Genomic DNA, 23,662 nt, shown 5'->3' on the forward strand with positions numbered 1-23,662 from the left:
CAGAAGCGGCTTAGTCATGCTGGGCTGGCCACATGACCCGGAAGCTGTGTGCCGGCTCCCTTGGCCAATAAAGCGAGATGAGTGCCGCAACCCCAGAGTCGGCCACGACTGGACCTAATGGTCAGGGGTCCCTTTACCTTTACCTTTAAAATGAATAAAGTTCACTGTGACTGAAACTTCTCTTCCTTGTGCATACAAAGTGCACTGTTTCGTTTAACCCAGCTGTGGGGAAGCTTTGGCTCTTTCAGATGATGCTGAAGTACAACATCCATCAGTCCATGTTGAACTCCCCCCTGGAAAAAAGGACCCTTTCGCAATGCAAAATCCCTGATCTGGATTGGGACTGCAGTGGGATGGGATGGGTGGAGAGCAAAGTTTTAAAGATGCCACACAATCAGCTTCCAGAATTTGTTCGGGGAAATCATGACTGTATCATAGTTCTTTAAAAGCATAGTGGACATGAGGGTGGTGCTGTGGTCTAAACCACTGAGCCTCTTGGGCTTGCTGATTGGAAGTCCGCAGTTCAAATCCTTGTGACGTGGTGAGCTCTGTCTGTTGCTCAGTCCCTGCTCCTGCCAACCTAGCAGTTCAAAAGCACGCCAGTGCAAGTAGACAAATAGGTACTGCTGTGGCGGGAAGGTAAACGGCATTTCCATGCACTCTGGCTTCCATCACAGTGTTCCGTTGTGCCAGAAGCTGTTCGGTTCTGCTGGCCACGTGACCCGGAAAACTGTCTGTGGACAAATGCCAGCTCCCTCGGCCTGAAAGCGAGATGAGCGCCACAACCCCATAGCTGCCTTTGACTGGACTTAACCGTCCAGGGGTCCTTTACCTTTACCTTTTTACCTTTTGTTATGTAGGCATGCCATATAAACTTCAGCAGGAATGACTTCTACACAATGGACACGATCTTGCTCAATTAAGCCCTTTTTAAAGTCCTGTTGGTTTCAGTTGGAGAGTTCTTAATTCAGCCTGTGTTTAACCTTCCGGTCAAAATCACCGAGGCTGTATAGGACTGGAATGCTTGGCACTGGGATGCCAAATGCACACTTAAAATTAAACACAGGCTTAAGTGCTGAATCATCTCTTAAGAATGGACATGCCTTTGTACAGACCTGTGCACCTTCCATTATAATATTTGTTAAGGGTTTCTCTGTTGATCATTGTTTCTTCCTGCTAAACAGGACTCTGCAAGTCGTTCCAAGATTCCACCCTTCTAATGAAAATCAAGAGAGTAAAACACGGGCTGTGAAACTGCATGGTGCAACATCGCAGTGGGGAAATATTTTGGGGATGGCTAAGGGTGTGGCAGGCAAGGTGCAGCAACAACACTTGAGGGGAAAATGCATTTGCTCTGCCCTGGAGTTCTCACATACCACACAAATCTAGCATCAATACAGATCAATACAGTGGTACCTGGGGTTAAGTACTTAATTCGTTCCGGAGGTCCGTACTTAACCTGAAACTGTTCTTAACCTGAAGCACCACTTTAGCTAATGGGGCCTCCTGCTGCCACTGCGCCGCCAGAGCACGATTTCTGTTTTCATCCTGAAGCAAAGTTCTTAACCTGAAGCACTATTTCTGGGTTAGCAGAGTCTGTAACCTAAAGCATATGTAACCTGAAGCGTATGCAACCCGAGGTACCACTGTATAACCATCACTGAGCTGGAAGACCTCTTGGCTATATTTAACACCAAGGAATGAGTGCCCCCCCCCCCCCGCCCAGCATTAGTGTGTTTTTCAGGGTTGCCATTGTTCCGGCTTTTCCTGGACAGATCTGGAATACTGTAGTTGGCAGCAGTGTCTGGGCAGAAATCAGGAAAATTTCCGGGACAATGTGGACGTCGGCAGTGCCATTTTTTGCCATTTCCCCGTAAAAATAGCTCAAGACTGAGAGTTATAAGCGATTTTGTCCACAAAGCCCAACAACTTTGGGCAAAACTCATAAAAGCTCAACAACTTTGGCCAAAAAAACCACACACAAAAACACAGCTCAACAACTTTTCTGTCCAGATTTTCACTGTTTGAAATATGGCAACCCTAGTGTTTTTGAGTTTGAACACAGATTGCAGGGGTACCATATGTACTTCTGCCGGTGCTGCCCTCCAGTTGTTCTGAACTACAGCTCCCATCAGCCTCTGCCAACATGGCTAATGGTCAGGGATGATGGGAGTTGTGGTCTACAAGTCTACAACATTTGGAAGACACCATGTTGACTACCTTCATGTACTGAGTAGAAGATACTCCACAAAACAATTGCATCTAAACTTCTTTGCCTAGGGCATTGTGGAGGATGCTGTTTCACTGTTATTTGCTCAAAAGGAAAAAGAAAACAGGGGGGGGGGAGGAGAAAGAAGCTGTGCTATTTCTGCCATTACCCCAGGGACACTTTTGGAGAATTTCTCATTTTCCTGCAGAAATTTGGTGAAATGGCCCCTCCAGTTCCTCTGCCCAAAAATAGGATACGAATTTTGAGAGCCCATTCACTCAGTTGTTTCTGCTGTTTGTGAATGACTGTATTTCATTGGTATGGTTGCAGAAATGAGGCGTGTGATTCACTGGAACCAAAGGCTCTGTGCAAAACTGAAGAGCCTTCACCCTTGTTCTTCTTCTGTCCCCAAACTGACAGCTGATGCCTTTGACGAAAGAGGCAGCTCCTGTGTTTGAGGAACAAAGTGCGCAGCTATATCCGAAGCCACTCACGTTGGTGAATGCATCAGAGAGAGCTTCCAATATTTGGATGGTAAAGGCCTTGGTTATATATCTTAGACTTGCTCCATGATCCTCTAGGGATTTACCTTTGGCTTCACTGCTCTTGGTTATATGACCTGTGAAAGTAGCCCAAGGCAGAAATCTTATGTACAACTTACAAAAGGAGCGCTCAGATTTTCTGTTGAGCAAGCATGCTTCAGATCCAGTTGCAATAGGCATGGACAACTCAGTATCCAAAGATGATGTACTAATTTCTCTCCCTCTTGTGTTTTCTTGGTGCGTCATAATGGGGTCCTTCTGATTAAAGGACAATTAGACTTGGACAGTACTTGGACCTTTGCTATTTTGTCATTTTTGCAAGCCATGGGGCCATTCCTATCTTCTCTTTCATCATCTCTACTGCCAGTGGTGCTAATTTGGCAGGCACATACCCGCTACTAGTCAACACCCATCCCAGGAAGCTCGTGACTCAGGTGATATCTCCTGAACTAACCTGTGAATCAAGTTTCTCTGCTCATTTAAACTCACAATTATTGTGATTCATTAACTAGCTCTTGGCAAAAGTCCCTAAGAAGAACAGGAAACTAATAACCCATTCCCCACCCACGAGGGTTGGAATTAGGGATGGATGAGTCTGTCAGTCTTGGTTTCTCTCAGTTTCTCATTTTTCCAATCTTGACTTCAGTTCTCCGCATTTCCACATCTTTCTGCAGTTTTGGTTTTTTTAAGTCCTTGTGAAAATTGATCAGGGTTTTATCATGATTTTTGCCAAATAGAGTGGAACCTCAGGTTACGTACTGTCCTCCTTATGAATGCTTTGGGTAACAAGCTCTGCTAACCCGGAAGTAGGTGCTCCTGGTAGCGAACTTTGCCCCAGGATGTGAGCAGATGTTGTGTGCCAGTGGCGCGGCCGCAGCAGGAGGCCCCATTAGCGAAAGCTCACCTCAAGTTAAGAATGGTTTTGGGTTAAGAACAGACCTCTGGAACGAATTAAGTTCGTAACCAGAGGTACCGTTGTATAGACATTGTCAAAGCAATTTCCCCTAACACATTTTTTTTGTGTTATTTTCACCAGTATATAAATATGCACACTTTTTATGCCAGTATAAATGCATTTTTGTACACATCGCTTGGTTGGAAAACCGTGTCGCAAGATTCGGAGAAGTGTGAATTTTGGGAGTGTTTCAGTTTTGCATATTGTTTTGCAAAATGTGAAGTATGTTGGTTTGCCTTGAAATTTGAACTGAATAAAATTTCCCCTCCATCTCTAGTTGGAACAGGGAGACGAGTGGGAGGTGGGTGTCTGTTTTTTTTGGTGATTGTAAGAAGAAGAAGTGGGATTACTATAGAGGACTACTTATCATGCAGTACATCATAGTGCACCATGCTATAGTCTTTATTGTGTCTTAACCTTCACAACAATTCTGTGATATAGTACATGGCATGAGAAATGAAGCCCCAGGAATAATCTCACTGACATTGCACTGAAATTTATCAGAAGCAGCCAGGCTGCTGTGTCGGAGGAAGGGTAAAGTCCTAAATATACTTACGCTGGAACCAACATGCAGGGGAATGAGTTCCAAGTGTGGTGGTTGAACAGACTCTGCTACAGCCAGTAAGGGATAGCAATTTTGATTGCTTCTGTGTAGAAAAACAAAATCAATCCTGCCTCCAAACAGAAAACCAGATCTTTACTTGTTACACTGGTTCTCTATTTGCTGGAGTTCCTAAAATACAATAATTAAGAGGGGAGCAGAATTCATAAGCATTAACTCCACCACCTGCTCTCTGAAGCTGTATTCTATTCTCATTTTTCTATATGTGTAGACCAAGCCTATTGAACTCGGTGGTATGTACCCCCAAGAAAAGCTGCTTAGGACTGGCCTGTAAGTATTCTGAGGATTGGTGCCAGATAAGGACATGCATACATCAAGGATGCCCTTTCTTCTATCTCTTGTGACTTTGGCACTCGTTGTGTTTGCCAGTGGTTGTCTATAATCAGGCCTGTGGATGAGCTCCGGATGTTGGAAGCAAGGAGAAAGGATGAGAGGCAACAGCTTAGGATGCTGTGTCTGAAGATAATGCAGAGACCTAGCAGAAGGCCCAGATCTCAAGCTCCAGTACTAAAAGATTTATTGAGTAGTAAATATTGCAATATCCAAATTATAGTGTCATCGTTAATGTCCCTCCAGAGTTTGTTGAACTCCAAGGGACATCAGCCCCAGCCAACATAAGGATGAGGGGATTTGGAGTCCAACAATTTATGGAGGGCCACCAGTTCTGTATACCTGGTGTATTGGAAGCAGATTCCTCTCCTAGACTCTTAGTTCAATAGCTGACCAGCACAGGGTGATCATAGGGTGTGCCACAGATTCCCTCTGGTGCCTACTTCCTCTTCTTTGGGAATTCACAGACAAAGTACATCGTGTGATGGCACTCCGTGTCATTCCACTGCCCGGTGCTGAGCATTTCCACGCAGTCTTCCTGCCCGGAGGTGTCCTGAGGTTCTCCTTCCTTCCAATTGCTGTAGCTCTGCAATGGAGTACGGTCGGCATACACAAACTGCCCTTCGTTCTCCATGTCGCTCAGGCCAATGAAGACTCGGAAGAGGCCACTTTGGGATACATAGTCAGAGATCACTGCGTTGGCAGCCTCATCCTTCGGCATCGCCAGAACCCCATCTCGAATCCTGCAATGAGTGAGTGCTTCCTTGTAGCTTTTTTCTTCCTGTACGATGTAATAGTATTTCTCCTCTGTTTCCCTGATACCTGCTAACACTTGGAGAAGAAAAACAAAAAGCCCGTTTTAACAAAGCAGACTTTTTCAGGATATCCTCAAAAGCCCCGAATCATTATTGTTGTGATTTATTAAATTTCTACACGACCGTTCATCCGAGGATAGCAGGGAGATTTACAATATAAAAACAAAAAGATACATATCAATCAAATATTTATTACGGTCATAGACCAGCATAAGTAGGGTGGGGAACAATCATTTAAAATCTGTAAAATGTTTTGGAAAGCTAAAATTATTAAAATAGAAGATATATATAAAAGACTATTGTATTCTAAAAGACGCTAAAAGAATGTAAAAGAAGGGTTAGAAGCATTAAACGGATGTGGAAGAGCATAAAAGGTCAGTATATAAAAGGCTATGGTATAGTCACAAACAAAAGCAATAAATTCTCACCCACAGTTTAAAAGGCCATAAGTTGATTAATTAGCTAAAGGCAGGGAAGAAGAGGTATGTTTTTGCCTGGTGCCTAATTACATTTTTATGCCACTTTTCCCAAGTGGCAGTTTTAGAACCAAGGAAATGAAACATACCATTCTTCACAAACTTGATGGAACTCTTGAGCCGAGCAACGTTGATGTCCAGTTGTCCAACGACTTTGCGATACTTCCCGCAGTCACAGACAGCACCTAACCCCATATAGGTATATAATCAAATAGTCTACCCAAAGCATCAAAGTGGGTAAGCATTACATAGCTGTTTAAAACAAATATACATATGATAAAGTCAGGAAGGAGCTGGGTGTGGTCTGATGCCCCACACAACTCCCGGGAAGGAGTTTTCCCCATGCAAGCTGCTCTGAAGGTTCTCACAACCCATTTGCCTGAGTCAGTTTGGGGTTGCAGGGGTAATGCCCAAAGGAAAGGAGGAAAACCCCTGTTGCATGACTGGAAGTCCTTGTGCTGATTTCCACTAGTGAAATGAGTTAGTTGAGTCCATCCCATGGAATTGCACTGACCATTTGCAGCACCCAAAGCATGGAGACATGTTGGCTAACCTTTAACTAGGGTTAAAGGGGACATTTGAATTATGGTGCTGGAGGAGACTCTGGAGAGTCCCATGGACTGCAAGAAGATCAAACCTATCCATTCTTAAGGAAATCAGCCCTGAGTGGTCTCTGAAAGGACAGATCCTGAAGCTGAGGCTCCAATATTTTGGCCATCTCATGAGAAGAGAAGACTCCCTGGAAAAGACCCTGATGTTGGGAAAGATGGAGGGCACAAGGAGAAGGGGACGACAGAGGACGAGATGGTTGGACAGTGTCCTCGAAGCTACTAACATGAATTTGACCAAGCTGCAGGAGGCAGTGGAAGGCAGGAGTGCCTGGTGTGCTCTGGTCCATGGGGTCACGAAGAGTCAGACACGACTAAACAACAACAACAAAGGGGACTTTTGCCATGCAAAGCCAAACTATGGCTCAGAAGCATGAATGCAGAAGCATACAGGCTCTGGGAAGGGAAATAGAGGCCGCCTCACTCCTCCCATGCCATTTTGGTACTGTGCCGCACTGAGCTAAGCCATCGTTTGTTGTAGCATGTTGTCCATTTTCCTGGCCAAACCATGAGTTGTGAAGCAGAGGACAAAGCTTGCATTTAGAAGCAGTCTTGAGACTGGGAACCGTTATAACAGAAGGTCCTCGTTTGTAAGACCTCATTCTCCACAGACCCTCTTGGGCACTAAAATTGGCAGAAAGGGCCGTCGTGGTAGTTTTACCACACTCAGAATTTCATGGGTGGGTGTGTCCCTGGAAAAGGCATTCCCTGTGGCACCTCCTAAATTGTAGAATTGCCTCTAGACAGGACAATGCATGTGGCACTTTCAGTGCGCAGTTTCTGTTGTATGGTGAATGTGCACCTTTTTACCTCATCCTTTGACACCTGAAAGTCATTTTTTTTTAGGATCCAGACTCGCCTTGTGACTGCAAATTTTTTAAAACTCTTTTTAATATTGCATTTTTAAGTTGCTGCAACCCAATCCAGGACCTTATGGCGAAGGGCAGCTAAGGAATTGAAATAATCATTATAATACTTCTAAGGGTGTTCAGTCAAATGCACACAGAAGCCCCCTTTTTGTTTAACACTGGAAGGTCAGGGGTAGAATGTGCAATGGGACAATTTGGACGTAACAATCCTGGCTTATTCGGCCATTGCTTCTTAATTCAGGAATGAGCATCATACTGGGAATGAGCCGTGATGAGGCTCCAGCTAACATGTCCACACTCTTCTCTTTTACCCACCAGGGGAGATCAGAGGCTCCTGCTTCCAGTTTTAAACAACTCATGGTTCCACATTTTGTCAGGGGACTATGGTTTGTTTAAACTCTAGTGAGGGCGCAAACCAGACTTGGAAGCCAAAGGAGCCCTCTTCAGGTGCTCAGCCTGAAATGCGAAGGGCCCTGAAGGAATGTGCAGGGCTAGCTCTGCCCCTTTGGTGACACTGTCCTGAGGCTACACGTGATTGGGCAAGTCTGAAGGAGGCTACCATCATGGCAGAGTTATCACGAAAACCCTGATTGGCCAGAATTCCTGCCCCCATGTCAGGAATTCTGTTGCTCCTTTCAGATTCAGCAAGCGACACACTGGATTGGGAATACTTCTAGTGTACTTGATGTCATTGAGAGGCACAGAATTAATCACACACGTTCCAACGGGCCTCTTTGCATGTTTGGAAGTGAAAGCCCGAATAGGGCTAGTTTGATTCTGGTTTGTTCTCACAAATGTTTGGACGTAACAGGAAACTGTGGCTTCCATAACAACAGCAGCAGTAGCAGCAAAAACTTCCACTCTCCTCTGGTATGTGAAGGGGGGTGGACCTGCAGACATGATGCTCATCACAGCATGTTCACATAATGGAAAATATGCTTTTTCATTATATATGAACCAGGCCTCTGACTTGAAATATGGCAGAACTTTTAACGTGGGCCTGTCTCCTGCAGCAGCCCAGCGGCATTAGTCAATGTTTTGGCAAAAGCATGTTTATTGCCGCTGTGTGTCCTCTGTCTTTTATAGGTTTCAACGTGATTATTTTACAGTCGTGTTTTTAATGCAAGCTGCCTCAAGCTCCTGTGGGAGTAGGGAGGATAAAAATACTTTTTTTTGTGGGCTGGGAAAATAGGCAAGCTGTTATGGAGGAAAATGCAGAAAGCGCATTTGCTTTTCTGCCACCTGCAATCTCAACCTGCGTTCTGCTGACTTTTGCTGCTCTGTCTGCTAGAGTCAGGTGAGGCTACAGGAGAGCAAGTAATTTCTTTTTTTTTGTGGGGGTGGCTTTTGTCCACTGTTACTGACCACATGCTACAGCAGCTGTGAGGAACCTTTGCCCCTCCAGATGTTGCTGCTGAACTACAACTCCCATCAGGCTGAGCAATCATGGCCAATGGCCAGGGATGATGGTAGTTGCAGTTCACGTCAGCAACATCTCGGGGAGGACAAAGGTTCCTCACTCTTCCTCTGCGGCAGGGCTTCCCAAACTTGTGTCTCCAGCACTCGCATCATCCCTACCTAGCAAGACCAGTGGTCAGGGATGATGGGAATTGTAGTCCAAAAGCAGCTGGAGACCCAAGATTGGGGAACACTGCTGTAGAGTTTTTGGTACTGATGACTCTTTGGTAACTGTCCTCTCTTGCAGCTGTTTTGTCTAGTGGGTTTCTGTCATCTTGCAGCTAGAGCCTATTAGCATACTGTAATTTCAAATACAGTTTATCACAGCCATGCATTCGGGATGAATGCTTGTTGCAAAATGCTGAGGGCCTTTTCGCTGGACTGCTTTAGTCCTCAGCACGTGCTTCAGCTGGGCTGGCAAGAAACACCCAAAATATTCAACCTTGCAAACTGGCCTTGGATTCTGTTTGGGCCTGGTAAAAAAAAGGCCAAAACGAAAACACCCCGGCAACCTGTACTCCTGAACTCTTTCTAATTCCCCTGTTGAAAGGAGAAGGATTAGAGTTACGTTAGGCAAGGATCTTTCCTTTGTTTGCATAGTACTCTCTCTGCTTTAGGGAGAATGTCAATATGTGCTTTAAAAAATAATTTGGTGCCCTTAAGAAGGAAAAAAAACTGGATTTAGAACAGAAAAGCCCTTGTGTGACAAAAACAAAAAAGAGTTATGTCTTTCTTTAACAAAAGTTTTCAGTGTGTTAAGATAACAGAAATCAGGACTTAATGTGTGCCAGGTTTTAATGTTGCATCACTGACCTGGGGTTTTGTATATAACTATTTATTTATTTATTTATTTATTTATTTATTTATTTATTTATTTATTTATTTACTCTCTCTCCTTTTTCTCCACAATGGAACTCCAGGCGCTGAATTCTTGGCGGTGCCATCACTGGCTGCTGCCTGGTTACTGCTGAGCCATGACGGGGCCTTCTTGGTGGTGGGTTTGTTTGCGGAATGCCCTTCCCGGTGAAGTGTGTCTACTTCCCTCATTAAAACGCAGAAGGGATTCAAACACAACCCTGTTCAACCTAGGCTTTTAATGGCGGAAATATACTGTCTCCAGCAAGCCTTGAAATTATTAGCTATGAGGGTGCGTGGCTGTTTTTTAAAATGCTTTTGGACATTCTTAATGCTTTTAAATGGTTTTTATTGTTTGACTGCTTTGCTGTTCACTGCCCTGGGAGTAAAGGAGTAATAGAAACTGAATAAATAATATTTAGTCGGACCCATAGGAGCCAACTCCGGGGGGCCGGAGAGGTCTTTGCCCTCCCCCCAAAGTTGATGGGCACCGCCATTCATATGTTGTGGGTGCTCTGTGTCATGTGATTGATTGTGCAGGGTAGGGCATACCTCCCCCCCCCGTTATTTTATTTAAGTCGGCACCCCTATTTGGACCCAAACTTGCTAAACTTGGGCCAAAGTCTTCTCCACTCACTTTCCATTCAAAGTAGAGAAGGAGAGGGAGTGGAACCCTACTGTTGTCGCTGCTTCTGACACCCTCTTGTATGGTGTCAGGGGTGTTGGTCACACCCTTGGGGTGGGGTGGCCTCATTCCTCCTTCTCCACAGATACGTTGCACATTTGGTAGGTAAAAGGTAAAGGACGCCTGGATGGTTACGTCCGTACGGCGCTCATCTTACTTTCAGGCCAAGGGAGCCGGCGTTTGTCCACAGACAGCTTTCCGGATCATGCGGCCAACATGACTAAACCACTTCTGGCACAACAGGACACCGTGACAGAAACAAGTGCACATGGAAATGCCATTTACCTTCCCGCCGCAGCGGGACCTATTTATCTACTTGCACTGGCGTGCTTCCAACTGCTAGAAGAGTTTGGATTTGATATCCTGCTTTATTACTACCCTAAGGAGTCTCAAGGTGGCTAACATTCTCCTTTCCCTTCCTCCCCCACAACAAACACTCTGTGAGGTGAGTGAGGCTGAGAGACTTCAGAGAAGTGTGACTAGCCCAAGGTCACCCAGCAGCTGCATGTGGAGGAGCGGAGACGCGAACCCGGTTCCCCACATTACGAGACTACTGCTCTTAACCACTACACCACACTGCTAGGTTGGCAGGAGCTGGGACAGAGCAACAGGAGCTCGCCCCATTGTGGGGATTCAAACCGCCGACCTTCTGATCGGCTAGCCCAAGAGGCTCAGTGGTTTAGACCACAGCACCACCTATGTCCCTAGTTGAATAATACCTCCATGGGCATCATGAGAGGGAGATTACTGATGTGTGCATGACCTGCTTGTGGGCTTCCCGAGGGCATATGGTTGGCCAACGTGAGACCAGGATGCTGGAATGGATGTTCTCATGATGCTGGGTGGACTTTTGGTCGGGCCTCTTCTTATGTTTTCAGATCAGTGTACAACACAGTGTGCACAATGTGCATGATGCAGCATAGCAGCTAAGAAACAGAAAAACAAATCAGAAAGCCTCACCCTTTCCATGATTTTTGTTTGAACTCACCCATCCCACCTTGACTAGAGAGATAATAATACTCATCTGCTTCTCCGGACTATCAAAGGATTAGAAGAAAGCACTTTATGAGGAGTGGTTTGAACATTCGAACACACCATTGAATGGCTAAATATTATAACACAAAATAAAAAAAATTCCTTCCAGTAGCACCTTAAAGACCAACTAAGTTAGTTCTAGGTATGAGCTTTCGTGTGCATGCACACTTCTTCCGATACACTTCTTCAGTGTGCATGCACACGAAAGCTCATACCAAGAACTAACTTAGTTGGTCTTTAAGGTGCTACTGGAAGGATTTTTTTTATTTTGTTTTGTCTATGGCAGACCAACACGGCTACCCATCTGTAACTGGTATTATAACACACTCAGTCAAGTGTGGTGTCCTCACAAGCTAGATAATTGCAAAAGGGGTGGGGGGACAGCCTGTCGGAAGGACATAGCACTGGAAGAAGAAGAAGAAGAAGAAGAAGAAGAAGAAGAAGAAGAAGAAGAAGAAGAAGAGTAGTAGTAGTAGTAGTAGTAGTAGTAGTAGTTTGGATTTGATATCCCCCTTTATCATTAACCAAAGGAGTCTCAAAGCGGCTAACATTCTCCTTTCCCTTCCTCTCCCACAATAAACACTCTCTGAGGCTGAGAGACTTCAGAGAAGTGTGACTAGCTCAAGGTCACCCAGCAGTTGCATGTGGAGGAGCGGAGACGTGAACACGGTTCCCCAGATTATGAATCCACTGCTCTTAACCACTACACCACACTACACACAGACACACTACATCACACTGGACAAATGCATACACTGGAGAGGGGCTGTGGTTTGATCCCTGGCATCTCCCGGTAGGACTAGAATCATAGAATCATAGAATCATAGAATCATAGAGTTGGAAGAGACCACAAGGGCCATCGAGTCCAACCCCCTGCCAAGCAGGAAACACCATCAGAGTACTCCTGACATATGGTTGTCAAGCCTCTGCTTAAAGACCTCCAAAGAAGGTGCCTCCACCACACTCCTTGGCAGCAAATTCCACTGTCGAACAGCTCTCACTGTCAGGAAGTTCCTCTTAATGTTTAGGTGGAATCTTTTTTCTTGTAGTTTGGAACCATTGCTCCGTGTCCGCTTCTCTGGAGCAGCAGAAAACAACCTTTCTCCCTCCTCTATGTGACATCCTTTTATAGACAAAAGGTCCCTGACTAAAGACCCAGGATTGCTGAGGCCTGTAGAGCTAGATGGACAGAAGCTTTGTTGTTGCTTAGTCATTTAGTCGTGTCCGACTCTTTGTGACCCCATGGACCAGAGCACGCCAGGCACTCCTGTCTTCCACTGCGTCCCGCAGTTTGGTCAGACTCCTGTTTGTGGCTTCGAGAACACTGTCCAACCATCTCGTCCTCTGTTGTCCCCTTCTCCTTGTGCCCTCAATCTTTCCCAACATCAGGGTATTTTCCAGGGAGTCTTCTCTTCTCATGAGGTGGCCAAAGTATTGGAGTCTCAGCTTCATGATCTGTCCTTCCAGTGAGCACTCAGGGCTGATTTCCTTAAGAATGGATGCGTTTGATCTTCTTGCAGTCCATGGGACTCTCAAGAGTCTACTCCAGCACCATAATTCAAAAGCATCAATTCTTCGGCGATCAGCTTTCTTTATGGTCCAGCTCTCACTTCCATACATCACTACTGGGAAAACCATGGCTTTAACTATACGGACCTTTGTTGGCAAGGTGATGTCTCTGCTTTTTAAGATGCTGTCTAGGTTTGCCATCGCCTTTCTCCCAAGGAGCAGGCATCTTTTAATTTCCTGACTGCTGTCACCATCTGCAGTGATCATGGAGCCCAAGAAAGTAAAATCTCTCACTGCCTCCATTTATTCCCCTTCTATTTGCCAGGAGGTGATGGGCCCAGTGGCCATGATCTTCATTTTTTTGATGTTGAGCTTCAGACCATATTTTGCGCTTTCCTTTTTCACCTTCATTAAAAAGGTTCTTTAATTCCTCTTCACTTTCTGCCATCAAGGTTGTATCATCTTCATATCTGAGGTTGTTGATATTTCTTCCGGTGATCTTAATTCCGGCTTCGGATTCATCCAGCCCAGCTTTTCGCTTGATGAATTCTGCATATAATTTAAATAAGCAGGGAGACAATATACAGCCTCGCCGTACTGTTTCCCCAATTTTGAACCAATCAGTTGTTCCATATCCAGTTCTAACTGTAGCTTCTTGTCCCACATAAAGATTTCTCAGGAGACAGATGAGGTGATCAGGCACTCCCATTTCTTTAAGAACTTGCCATAGTTTGCTGTGGTCAACACAGTCAAAGGCTTTTGCATAGTCAATGAAGCAGAAGTAGATGTCTTTCTGGAACTCTCTAGCTTTCTCCATAATCCAGCACATGTTTGCAATTTGGTCTCTGGTTCCTCTGTCCCTTCGAAATCCAGCTTGCACTTCTGGGAGTTCTCGGTCCACATACTGCTTAAGCCTGCCTTGTAGAATTTTAAGCATAACCTTGCTAGCGTGTGAAATGAGTGCAATTGTGCAGTAGTTGGAGCATTCTTTGGCACTGCCCTTCTTAGGGATTGGGATGTAGACTGATCTTCTCCAATCCTCTGGCCCCTGCTGAGTTTTCCAAATTTGCTGGCATATTGAGTGTAGCACCTTAACAGCATCATCTTTTAAAATTTTAAATAGTTCAGCTGGAATATCATCACTTCCACTGGCCTTGTTATTAGCAGTGCTTTCTAAGGCCCATTTGACTTCGCTCTCCAGGATGTCTGGCTCAAGGTCAGCAACCACACTACCTGGGGTGTACGAGCCATCCATATCTTTCTGGCATACTTCCTCTGTGTATTCTTGCCACCTCTTCTTGATGTCTTCTGCTTCTGTTAGGTCCTTTCCACTTTTGTCTTTTATTATGGTACAGAAGCCACCCCTCAGTAGAAGACAGCTTCCTATGTTCTCCTCCACCAGCGATGGGGAACTTGTAGCTCTCTTGATGCTGATGGACCACAACTCCCAAACCCTCCCAAGTCCCCCAATTTTCCTGGGACAGTCCTGGAATTGCAAAAACCATCCCAGCTTCTGATTTGATCCTGGAATGTCCCTATTTCCTCTTCCAGTTCTGACGCTGCTGAGCTCGGGGGGAGAAGGGGCTGGCGCTTGCCCTAAGTGGTGGCGAGGGAGCATCCCGGTCAGGATTTATGACCTCCCTCTCACACCAAGACATGGCAGGCTGGCAGTTTTATAACTTTCAGATTTATTGGTGGCGCTGTGGGTTAAACCACAGAGCTTAGGACTTGCCGATCAGAAGGTCAGTGGTTCAAATCCCTGTAATGGGGTGAGCTCCCGTTGCTCGGTCCCTGCTCCTGCCAACTTAGCAGTTCGAAAACACGTCAAAGTGCAAGTAGATAAATAGGTACCACTCTGGCGGGAAGGTAAACGGCGTTTCCATGCGCTGCTCTGCTTCACCAGAAGCTGCTGGCCACATGACCTGGAAGCTGTACACCGGCTCCCTCAGCCAATAAAGCGAGATGAGCGCGGCAACCCCAGAGTCGGTCACGACTGGACCTAATGGTCAGGCGTCCCTTTACCTTTACACAGTAGTTTAGTCAGAGCACACAGCTCAGTCTTCCTCACTAGATGGGTCAGTTGAGCCCACTGAAGGGTGGGTTCTTTTCCAACAGGATATACGCCATTGGCTGCTCCTCCTTCTGTGGGCTTGACGCCAAGCCTGGACTCTCCCCATCCTCCTAGTACGAGGAGACTCAGAAGCAGACTGTGCAGTTTGCCCCTCTTCCCCTGAGAACATGTCTGAGAGCCATGGCCCCTCTGCCTGCCTTATGCTGTCCTGAAAATTTACAGCCTGCATTCCCGAATGGGAGGTACTTACTTCACTCTCTGCATGTGAAGAAAGCAGGCCTCCATCTATTTCTGCCTGCCACCCCCCTCAGTCCTCAGAGCCCTCGCTGTCACTCTGGGAAGTAACTTTCCTGACAATCCCATTGCCTCTGCTTGGCCATTGCCGCTGGCCACCTCCCGTGGGCAACCTGGAGCAGTTGCTGGCGAGTGGGCAAGGAGGAGGAAGAGAGGCTGTAGCCACTGAGGCCCAGCCCTACGACTATGAGGGCCAGGCAGAGGGCAGGAAAACAAGGGAAGCAGAGTGGAGCACAAGGAGTCTTGATTTTATTTTAAAATGTTTTGTGTGTCCGCATCTGATATTGTCTCTTTCTAAAGTTTACAGTGGTACCTCTGGATGTGAACGGTATCCGTTCCGGAGCCCTGTTCGCATCCTGAAGCGAACGAAACCAACGTCCGTGCGTCTACGTGTGTGTGAGTCGCAATTCGCCGCTTCCGCGGATGCGCGTGAGCGTCTGCGCATGCGCGAGCAGTGAAACCCAGAAGTAACGTGCTCTATTACTTCCGGGTTGCCGCGGAGCACAAATACTCATCCCGAAGCTACTTCACCCCGAGGTATGACTGTATTTGTTGGTGTGTATTTTTCAGTTGTGGGGCGTGAGAAGTTCACCTGAGGAATGCTGGACGGTATGAACTCTCATCATCACTGACCATTGGCCAGGCTAACTGGGCTGATGGAAGATGGGTGGCCAGATTGGGAGAGCTACCATCCCTGGCTTACACGCACCTATGGAATCACTGCCCGCAGACAGGAGCTGCTTGGGAAGCCAAAAATAAATTGAAACGGCCTACCTGCTTTGCCCTTTCCTCCAGATACACCAGATAACCCCTTCAGTCCTTTGTCACCTGATTAAAGGAAGAAAACACAGGGTGTACACATAAGAAAACAGAACTGCTCTGTTGAGTAATGTTTGCTGAGTGGGTTTGAGAGATGGACAGGGCTAATAATAATAATAATAATAATAATAATAATAATAATAATTTATTACTTATACTCCACCCATCTGATAGGGTTGCCCCTGCCACTCTGGGAGGCTCCCAACATAATAGAAACACAGCAAAACGTCAAACATTAAAAGCTTTCCCGATACAGGACTAAGCGGATGTGCCAAATTAAACAGGTCTGCTTCAACCCTACCTGCCCGTTTGGATGGGAGTAAGTTCCACTGAACACAGTGAGACTTATTTCTGAGTAAACACACATGGAATAGCTCTCTCGGGCTTTTGTTTTAGTGAACAAAGCTGTGAGCTTTTAATAGCTGACCCATTAAAAGTTCAGAGGCTTCGTGGCTGGATGGCGCCTGGTACTGCCTTCCTGCACGCGTGAGCAGCAAGTAATGGAGACCGATAATAGTTTTTCGAAGAGTTGATTTGGGTATTGTGAGAGAATCACAATTGCTTGCGATGTGGAAACACACACAGCCATTTCTTGGGAATCTCGCTATCGTTTCCAGCTGAAGAGTTCTGAAGCATCCCGATCCAAACCCGACATGTTGCTAAATGTGTCATGACTGCAAACCACACCTGTGTTTCTTAAAATATTAATAGCAGGCACTAGTGGGAAGGTTTTTTGTTGTTGTTATTTGCTGGAACCTCAGTGTGTGGGATGGGGAGATTCCCCCCCCCCCCTTGTTGCAACCTCAGAAAAAAACAAACCCTCCCCCAGTTGTTATTAGCCCTGGGGTAAAAATGTCCCACTTGCCCAATAGGAGTATCCATTTATTTATTTATTTGTCATTTATTTAAGGTATTTCGAACCTGTCCTTCATCAGAACTGATCTCAGGGTAGAGTACAATGGCGTTATGCCATGAGATAAATCTCATTAAAATGATTACAAACCTGAAATCTGTGAAGTGCAAAAACAGGTAAAAACACCTGTAATTAAAACTAGAAATTCTTTTTTTTAAAAAACAGCACCCCTACAAATCCTTGCAAACTACAAACAGGCACCCTTCATTCCTGAAACTAACAGCCTATGAATGGCTGGGTGAACTAATAGGCTTTCCGCTTGGTGCTGTTGACATGAAAGATGATTGAAGTGCCAAGCGTACCCCTAAAGGCGTCCCCCATGGAGGATGCCACCACAGATGCACAGGTGTTCTGTAGGAAATTGCCCCCCACCCCAGTGCATACTATTAATTTTTTAAGAAAGACAGATGTGGTTTGTTGTACCTGCTTAGGGCCACGTCTGGTTTGTCTCTGACAAGGGGATTGTCAATGTGGTGCCTGGTGGTATGAGGAAGCTCAGTAGCACCTCCTATGGTGCCTGTGAAAGCTTTCTGTCAATATTCCCTCACAAATTCACAGCGCATGAGAAACTGCTTCCTCTTCCTGCTCAGTTCTTGCCTGTAAAGGGCAAGCAGGGAGGCACATCTGGTATGCGTTATAAGAATTTTAATGTCTCAGATACAGAATAAATTTCAAGGTCTCAGATACAGAATAAATATCCATAAATGCACACATATTTAAATATATAAACCATGTGTCTGAAATAGTATGGGGGAGCAATCCTGAAGTCATTTTGACTCATTTAACCTCAAATATTCCTCTGCAGTAAGGGAGGCAAATGGGGAAAGCCTTCCCATTGTCTTTTTTGCTTGCAAATCCTGTCTTTAAGGGCGTATTTGTGTTTGAATAAGGTGAGCCTGTGACCTGGATTCGGGGACTAAAGTATTAACCATCACAAAAGAATGGCCAGGCCGCCCAGGTAATGCAATCAGTGACCATTTCCAGGTATCCTGGCAGGCAGGATTTCTGTTGTAGACCGCCTCCTTCTGTGATGTATGTATGATGTTTTGGGGAGTGGTCTTGGGCTACAGGGTGGACAATTTCAAAAGTTGTTCACGGTTCTCCTCCCTCCTGTGTGTGGTGAGTTGCAACAGTTCCTTGAATAAAGATCAGGCTTACTAACCACTTTGCTTCTTAATATACTCTGGTTGGCCTCTGTTATTTTCTCCTACCTATAGGGAACCCACTTAACGACTCTATAGGGGGTCTGGAATATCCCATAAGGGAAAGGGGGCAGAATACATGGAAAATCAAAAAGTTCAGAAAACAGCAGGACCTCTCTTGGGACATGCCACTGGTGGCTCTAAAGTTACCACTCTCCAAGAGAAGACCTTCAGAGGAATACTTCAGCTTGAGTGTGCTGAATGGGCATTGTTAGCTAGTTTGATTCTATTAATTTAGGATTCAACCAAGAGTTTCTCTCTGACCACAGGTATTAAATTAGCACACTAAAGCTAGCAAATTGGGTCCTCCCTTAAAGAGGGCATGTATTGAGGTGAGACCTGGACAACCGACACCCTGTGTTGGGTGGGTACAATTGGTTAGCCACAACACCTGATTGGTGGGTACAATCTGGCCAATGGGATGCAGTCTAAATGGTTTGAGGGACCTATTTATGCCCATGCATGTTACCCAGAGCTTCCTCTTTTGGCGCATGCATTCAGAAGACCCGCCCACCTCTCCCTACTTTTAGGGCTATGCAATTGACCTTGCTATGCCGTTGTGTGTTGTCTGTTGTTGGGACAGGGGCACGGCAGGAGCTTTCCCCGATTGGCTGGTGCCATTTTGGTTTTGCCTGCTGCGTAGCAAATCATCACAACTTGTAAGGTTGCAGATAGCCTCTGGTTCAGGTGATAGGGATGGGCAAACGCTCTCGCCATCTGTACGTGAAGGAATTCAGGGACTCGATGGTTTGGTAAACCCCTGTGAGGGGGTTGTGCCCGTGCCTGAGTCTAGGGGGACATTTGGGTGGTGAAGTTAGCCTGTGCCCGGCTTTCCACTTATCTAGGAGTCTTGGTTGACCACAAACTTGACATGAGCCAACAGTGTGACGCAGCAGCTAAAAAAGCCAATGCAATTCTGGGCTGCATCAATAGGAGTATAGCATCTAGATCAAGGGAAGTAATAGTGCCACTGTATTGTGCTCTGGTCAGACCTCACCTGGAGTACTGTGTCCAGTTCTGGGCACCACAGTTCAAGAAGGACACTGACAAACTGGAACGTGTCCAGAGGAGGGCAACCAAAATGGTCAAAGGCCTGGAAATGATGCCTTATGAGGAACGGCTAAGGGAGCTGGGCATGTTTAGCCTGGAGAAGAGGAGGTTAAGGGGTGATATGATAGCCATGTTCAAATATATAAAAGGATGTCACATAGAGGAGGGAGAAAGGTTGTTTTCTGCTGCTCCAGAGAAGCGGAGACGGAGCAATGGATCCAAACTACAAGAAAGAAGATTCCACCTAAACATTAGGAAGAACTTCCTAACAGTAAGAGCTGTTCGACAGTGGAATTTGCTGCCAAGGAGTGTGGTGGAGTCTCCTTCTTTGGAGACAACCACCAAAGAAAGACAACCATATGTCAGGAGTGCTCTGATGGTGTTTCCTGCTTGGCAGGGGGTTGGACTCGATGGCCCTTGTGGTCTCTTCCAACTCTATGATTCTATGATTCTATGGGTGTTCACCCTTGACTGACCTATGCTGGTGCCCTGAGTCAGCGTTACTTGCATGGCAGGGAACTAGTCAAACCAGAGCCTTTTCAACCAGTCACTTTCTGTAATCAATAAAGTTGTGGCCTAAATTCTGCCAAAAACCAAACCAAAATTTTGAGTCAAGTGTGAATTTATTTAGGGGGGAGGTTTCTGGGTCTGAACACGCAAAAAGTGTGTAATTGTCAATCACTGGTGTCATGAATGGTCACTGTGTGCTTGACTGTTGCATAGAAATTCCAAAGAAATGAATAAATGAATTCATATAAGATGTATTTTCGAAAACTTTTAGGCAACCCTGGTAAATCTCAGGTCTTCTACTCTGCCAGTCATGGGTTGAAGGCATAAGACCTAATGTAATTCACGACTTGCTTTTTTCTTTTTTTCTTTGGCAATAAAAGCCATCTGTCTAATTTGGGAAGCGTAAATAGCAGATGTTCCACATTTTGCTCTGCGCCATCACAACACATTCCAAAAGTATTAAAGGCAAACCTACCCTTTCTGCCAATCGGTCCAATTTTACCCATGATCCCTTGGTCGCCGATATCGCCAACAGCTCCTTTGTCTCCTGCAAAGGAAATACAGTGACAAGTTCCCGTTTTATTCATTCTCACGCTATTTTCATATGACCTTGTGTAAGTAGATGACCTTACCGCCTTCTTCCGAGAGGACTGCTGTTCTAGTTAATAGCCATGTGACAGGCAGAAATTCATCAGGGCAAATCTTTCCTCAGTGCAGTGATGGGAAAGATTTCCCTTGTTACATGTCTGGTTGTCGCTCAGAGGCCCTTTAAGGGGTGGTGGTGGCAACAACAACAACACTGTTGTTTTTTTAAGAAGTGGGGACATTTAGTTTCCTCCAGCGAGCCAAGGCTTCAGCCATGACGCTGAAGCCATCTGTAGAGCTGAAGCTGTGAACATTCATGCTTTCCCTTGTTTCCCAGCCGAACAGTAGGTTTCCCATATGTTCTGAGAGCCCAATCCAACAGAGGGACTGTCTTTGATTCACCGGCACTGGAGGTTCTGAGCCGACTGGCAGCAGATGGCTCTGCGCACCTGCCGCCGGCACTCTTGCAGAAGAAACAGTATGAAATTTCAAAGCTTATTTGCCAAACTAAAAGTTCCCAGTTGAGGAGCCTGGAGGCATCTTTTTTTGGTTTTGTTATGTTTTTGTTTCATAAAGCTTTTTCTTTTTTCTTTTTTAAGGACGATGCTGAAACCAGAATGTGACAGTCTTAATCCACAAGCCCCTCTAGTGCTTACTGATTACCAGCAATGTGCTTGCCATAATGATGATGCTCAGGTTGTGTGTGTGTGTGTGTGTGTGTGTGTGTGTGTGTGTGTAAAAGGAATATTGCCAATGGCCAAGGCTGATGGGTGGCGTTGTTAGTCCAAAAAGCATCTCGACGACACCAAGCTGGGAAGGCTGTTATTCATGCCTCCTTGGAAGCAAACCCCATTGAGATTAAAAGTCTTGCGCCACCCTTTGCAAAAACTGGATAAGTGGGAATTTCAAAGGATGGCTGTGTTTCTGGAGGGGGAAAGGGAGACCTTAATGCAGGGATGGTTGCCCCACTCCATGGCAGCTCTATGTCTTTTAAAAATATACTTTAGACCCCATGTGCACTATATAATGGTACCTCAGGTTACAGACGCTTCAGGTTACAGACTCCGCTAACCCAGAAATAGTACCTCAGGTTAAGAACTTTGCTTCAGGATGAGAACAGAAATCGTGCAGTGACAGCGGGAGGCCCCATTAGCTAAAGTGGTACCTCAGGTTAAGAACACTTTCAGGTTAAGAACAGATCTCCAGAACGAATTACGTTCTTAACGCGAGGTACGACTGTACTTTAAAGTAGTATCATGCCACTTTAAACAGTCATGGCTCCACCCCTGCAAGAATCCTGTGAACTGTGTTATGTTCAGGGGTGCTGGGAGCTGTTAGATCTCTACCCGCCCCCCCTCATAATTTCCAGGGTTTCCTGAGAGGAGGGGTTGATTGCTAAATCACTTTGAGAACTATGCTCCGTGAGGCTGGCGGGGGGAGATAGGGGTCTCCTCACAACTCTCAGCACCTTTAACAAACTACAGTTCCCAGAATACTTTGGGGGAAGACAAGACTGTTCAAGAGCTGTATGATACTGCTTTAAACATATAGTGCAGACGGGGCCTTAGTTTCACAACACATGAGAGGAATGTCCCAGCGTCTTCCTTCAGCATCTCCTAAAGCTGCAAACCACATGAATAAATGGAGCAGCCCTGTTTTTGTAGAGGCGGCAATTTAGGTTCTTTTAAGAGCCAATAAATGTGTATGGCAGGCAGCCCCCACCCGACATCAAATATGAAGCAGCGTTGTACCAGAGAGTGTTTTATTATAGCTGCGTATTGAACGTATTTCGGTCGTAAAATCTTATTGATCAAAAACCTGAAGCGTTTAGGCCATTATAAATGTGTGGACAGAATTTATACGGCCATTATTTGCGCCCAACTAGCTGTCTGAAGTACGAAGCAGTTTTGCCGCGAAATTTTACGCTGAAGTCCACAGCCAGCCTATGGAGCTGGCATGGGGGCCATTGGTACAATAAATGGCCTGTTTAGCACCTTATGTTCTTTGATCACCCTTTGCCCTATTTTATCCAACTTCCTAATAGCTCAAACTGTGGCACCTCCTCCCCACACCTTGATGCGTAATGTATTTGATGGGTGCTCCCTTTCTGTATCCACCGTGGGGCATCCCAGTATGTGGCCAGCTGCTTCCTCTAAACAAGCTGCTTCCTCATCTTGGTGTCCTTCAGACGTTGTTGGCCCAGTGGTATAGCATGGATTGCCAGAGTCCGGGGCCAGACGAGTATTGCTCCCCCAGAGATCAACAGCTCTACAGAGCCAGAATCAGCTTCCCTTTGCAGATATTCTGGTGTGGCAGGGATGCTCATTCTCCCACGGCACAAACTTCTCCTCCTATTCCATGTTGTCGCTGGCACTGCCAGCAGCACCAGATGGTAAGGGGTGACAGAGCAGGGCGGGGCTCTTCGGTACCGCCTGCTGATAGGCTGGAAGGAAGTGTCAATAGCTCGGCAACCTACCCAAGTGGCAGTCGCAGTGCCCCATGAATGTCAAGCACACCAGAGAGACGGATGGGGGGTTGGTCAGGAGTGGGTATCTTTCTAAAACCCTGCAGAGGGCACCCTAGCAACTGGCTGGCACCCAAATCCATTCCTCAGTCCATCCACGCAAACATTGGGAGATTTACTGTGTGAGGGGGAGGGTGCGCTTTTTATTATTTTTTTTTAATTACTATTTTCTCTCTTCTTTTTTCCTTTTGAAATTTTGCACCCCTAAGAATTTTGTGCCCAGGGCAACCACCCCTGTGGCCCTGCCCACACAATGCCAATGGAAGGCATCAGGATGGTGAAGGCTGCTCTCAAGTCTCAGTAGGCCCATTCAGTTTGGCCCGTGGAGCTGTTCTCCACAAGCCCTGCCCACCTGCCCCACACCAAAATGACATCAGATGTGGGACAGCCATGGCTGCAAGGGAAACATCTGGGAGGCTTAAAGTGTGTTTGATTGTTCCTCTACAATCAGGGCTTGCTTTTGGTGCTGAATTTGAGCATCTCACCTGCTGAAGAAGGTCACAGAGAATTAAAAGCCAAATGGCTGGTGTAAAAGAAATGTTTTTGCTGGTGCATAATGACAGCAGCAATGGCACCAGGTTTGGGGAGAGCATTCCACAAGCAGGGAGCCACCGCTGAAAAGTCACCGTTCTGAAGTTGCATCCTAATGCACACAGAAAAGGGCCTCAGATGATGATTGCAGGGTCAGAGTTTATTCTTTTTTCCATTAATCCAGAAGCATTACTG

General features: G+C 46.0%; 1 protein-coding gene across 1 annotated transcript in view; it reads right to left on the reverse strand.

Moving 5' to 3' along the window:
* Positions 1-4,084: 4,084 nt before the first annotated feature.
* The window catches only part of COLEC10 (collectin subfamily member 10), a 29,157-nt gene continuing 9,579 nt past the window's right edge, over positions 4,085-23,662 (reverse strand). The window contains exons 3-6 of the mRNA XM_081874740.1: positions 20,303-20,374; positions 16,108-16,161; positions 6,039-6,134; positions 4,085-5,489 (exon numbers count right to left, since the gene is read on the reverse strand). Of these exons, the coding sequence (XP_081730866.1) occupies positions 5,098-5,489; positions 6,039-6,134; positions 16,108-16,161; positions 20,303-20,374 (614 nt within the window). The 3' untranslated portion in view covers positions 4,085-5,097. The remainder of the gene's footprint in view (positions 5,490-6,038; positions 6,135-16,107; positions 16,162-20,302; positions 20,375-23,662) is intronic.

Source organism: Podarcis erhardii (assembly GCF_964252035.2).
Source record: "Podarcis erhardii genome assembly, chromosome: 8".
NCBI classification, from domain to species: domain Eukaryota; kingdom Metazoa; phylum Chordata; class Lepidosauria; order Squamata; family Lacertidae; genus Podarcis; species Podarcis erhardii.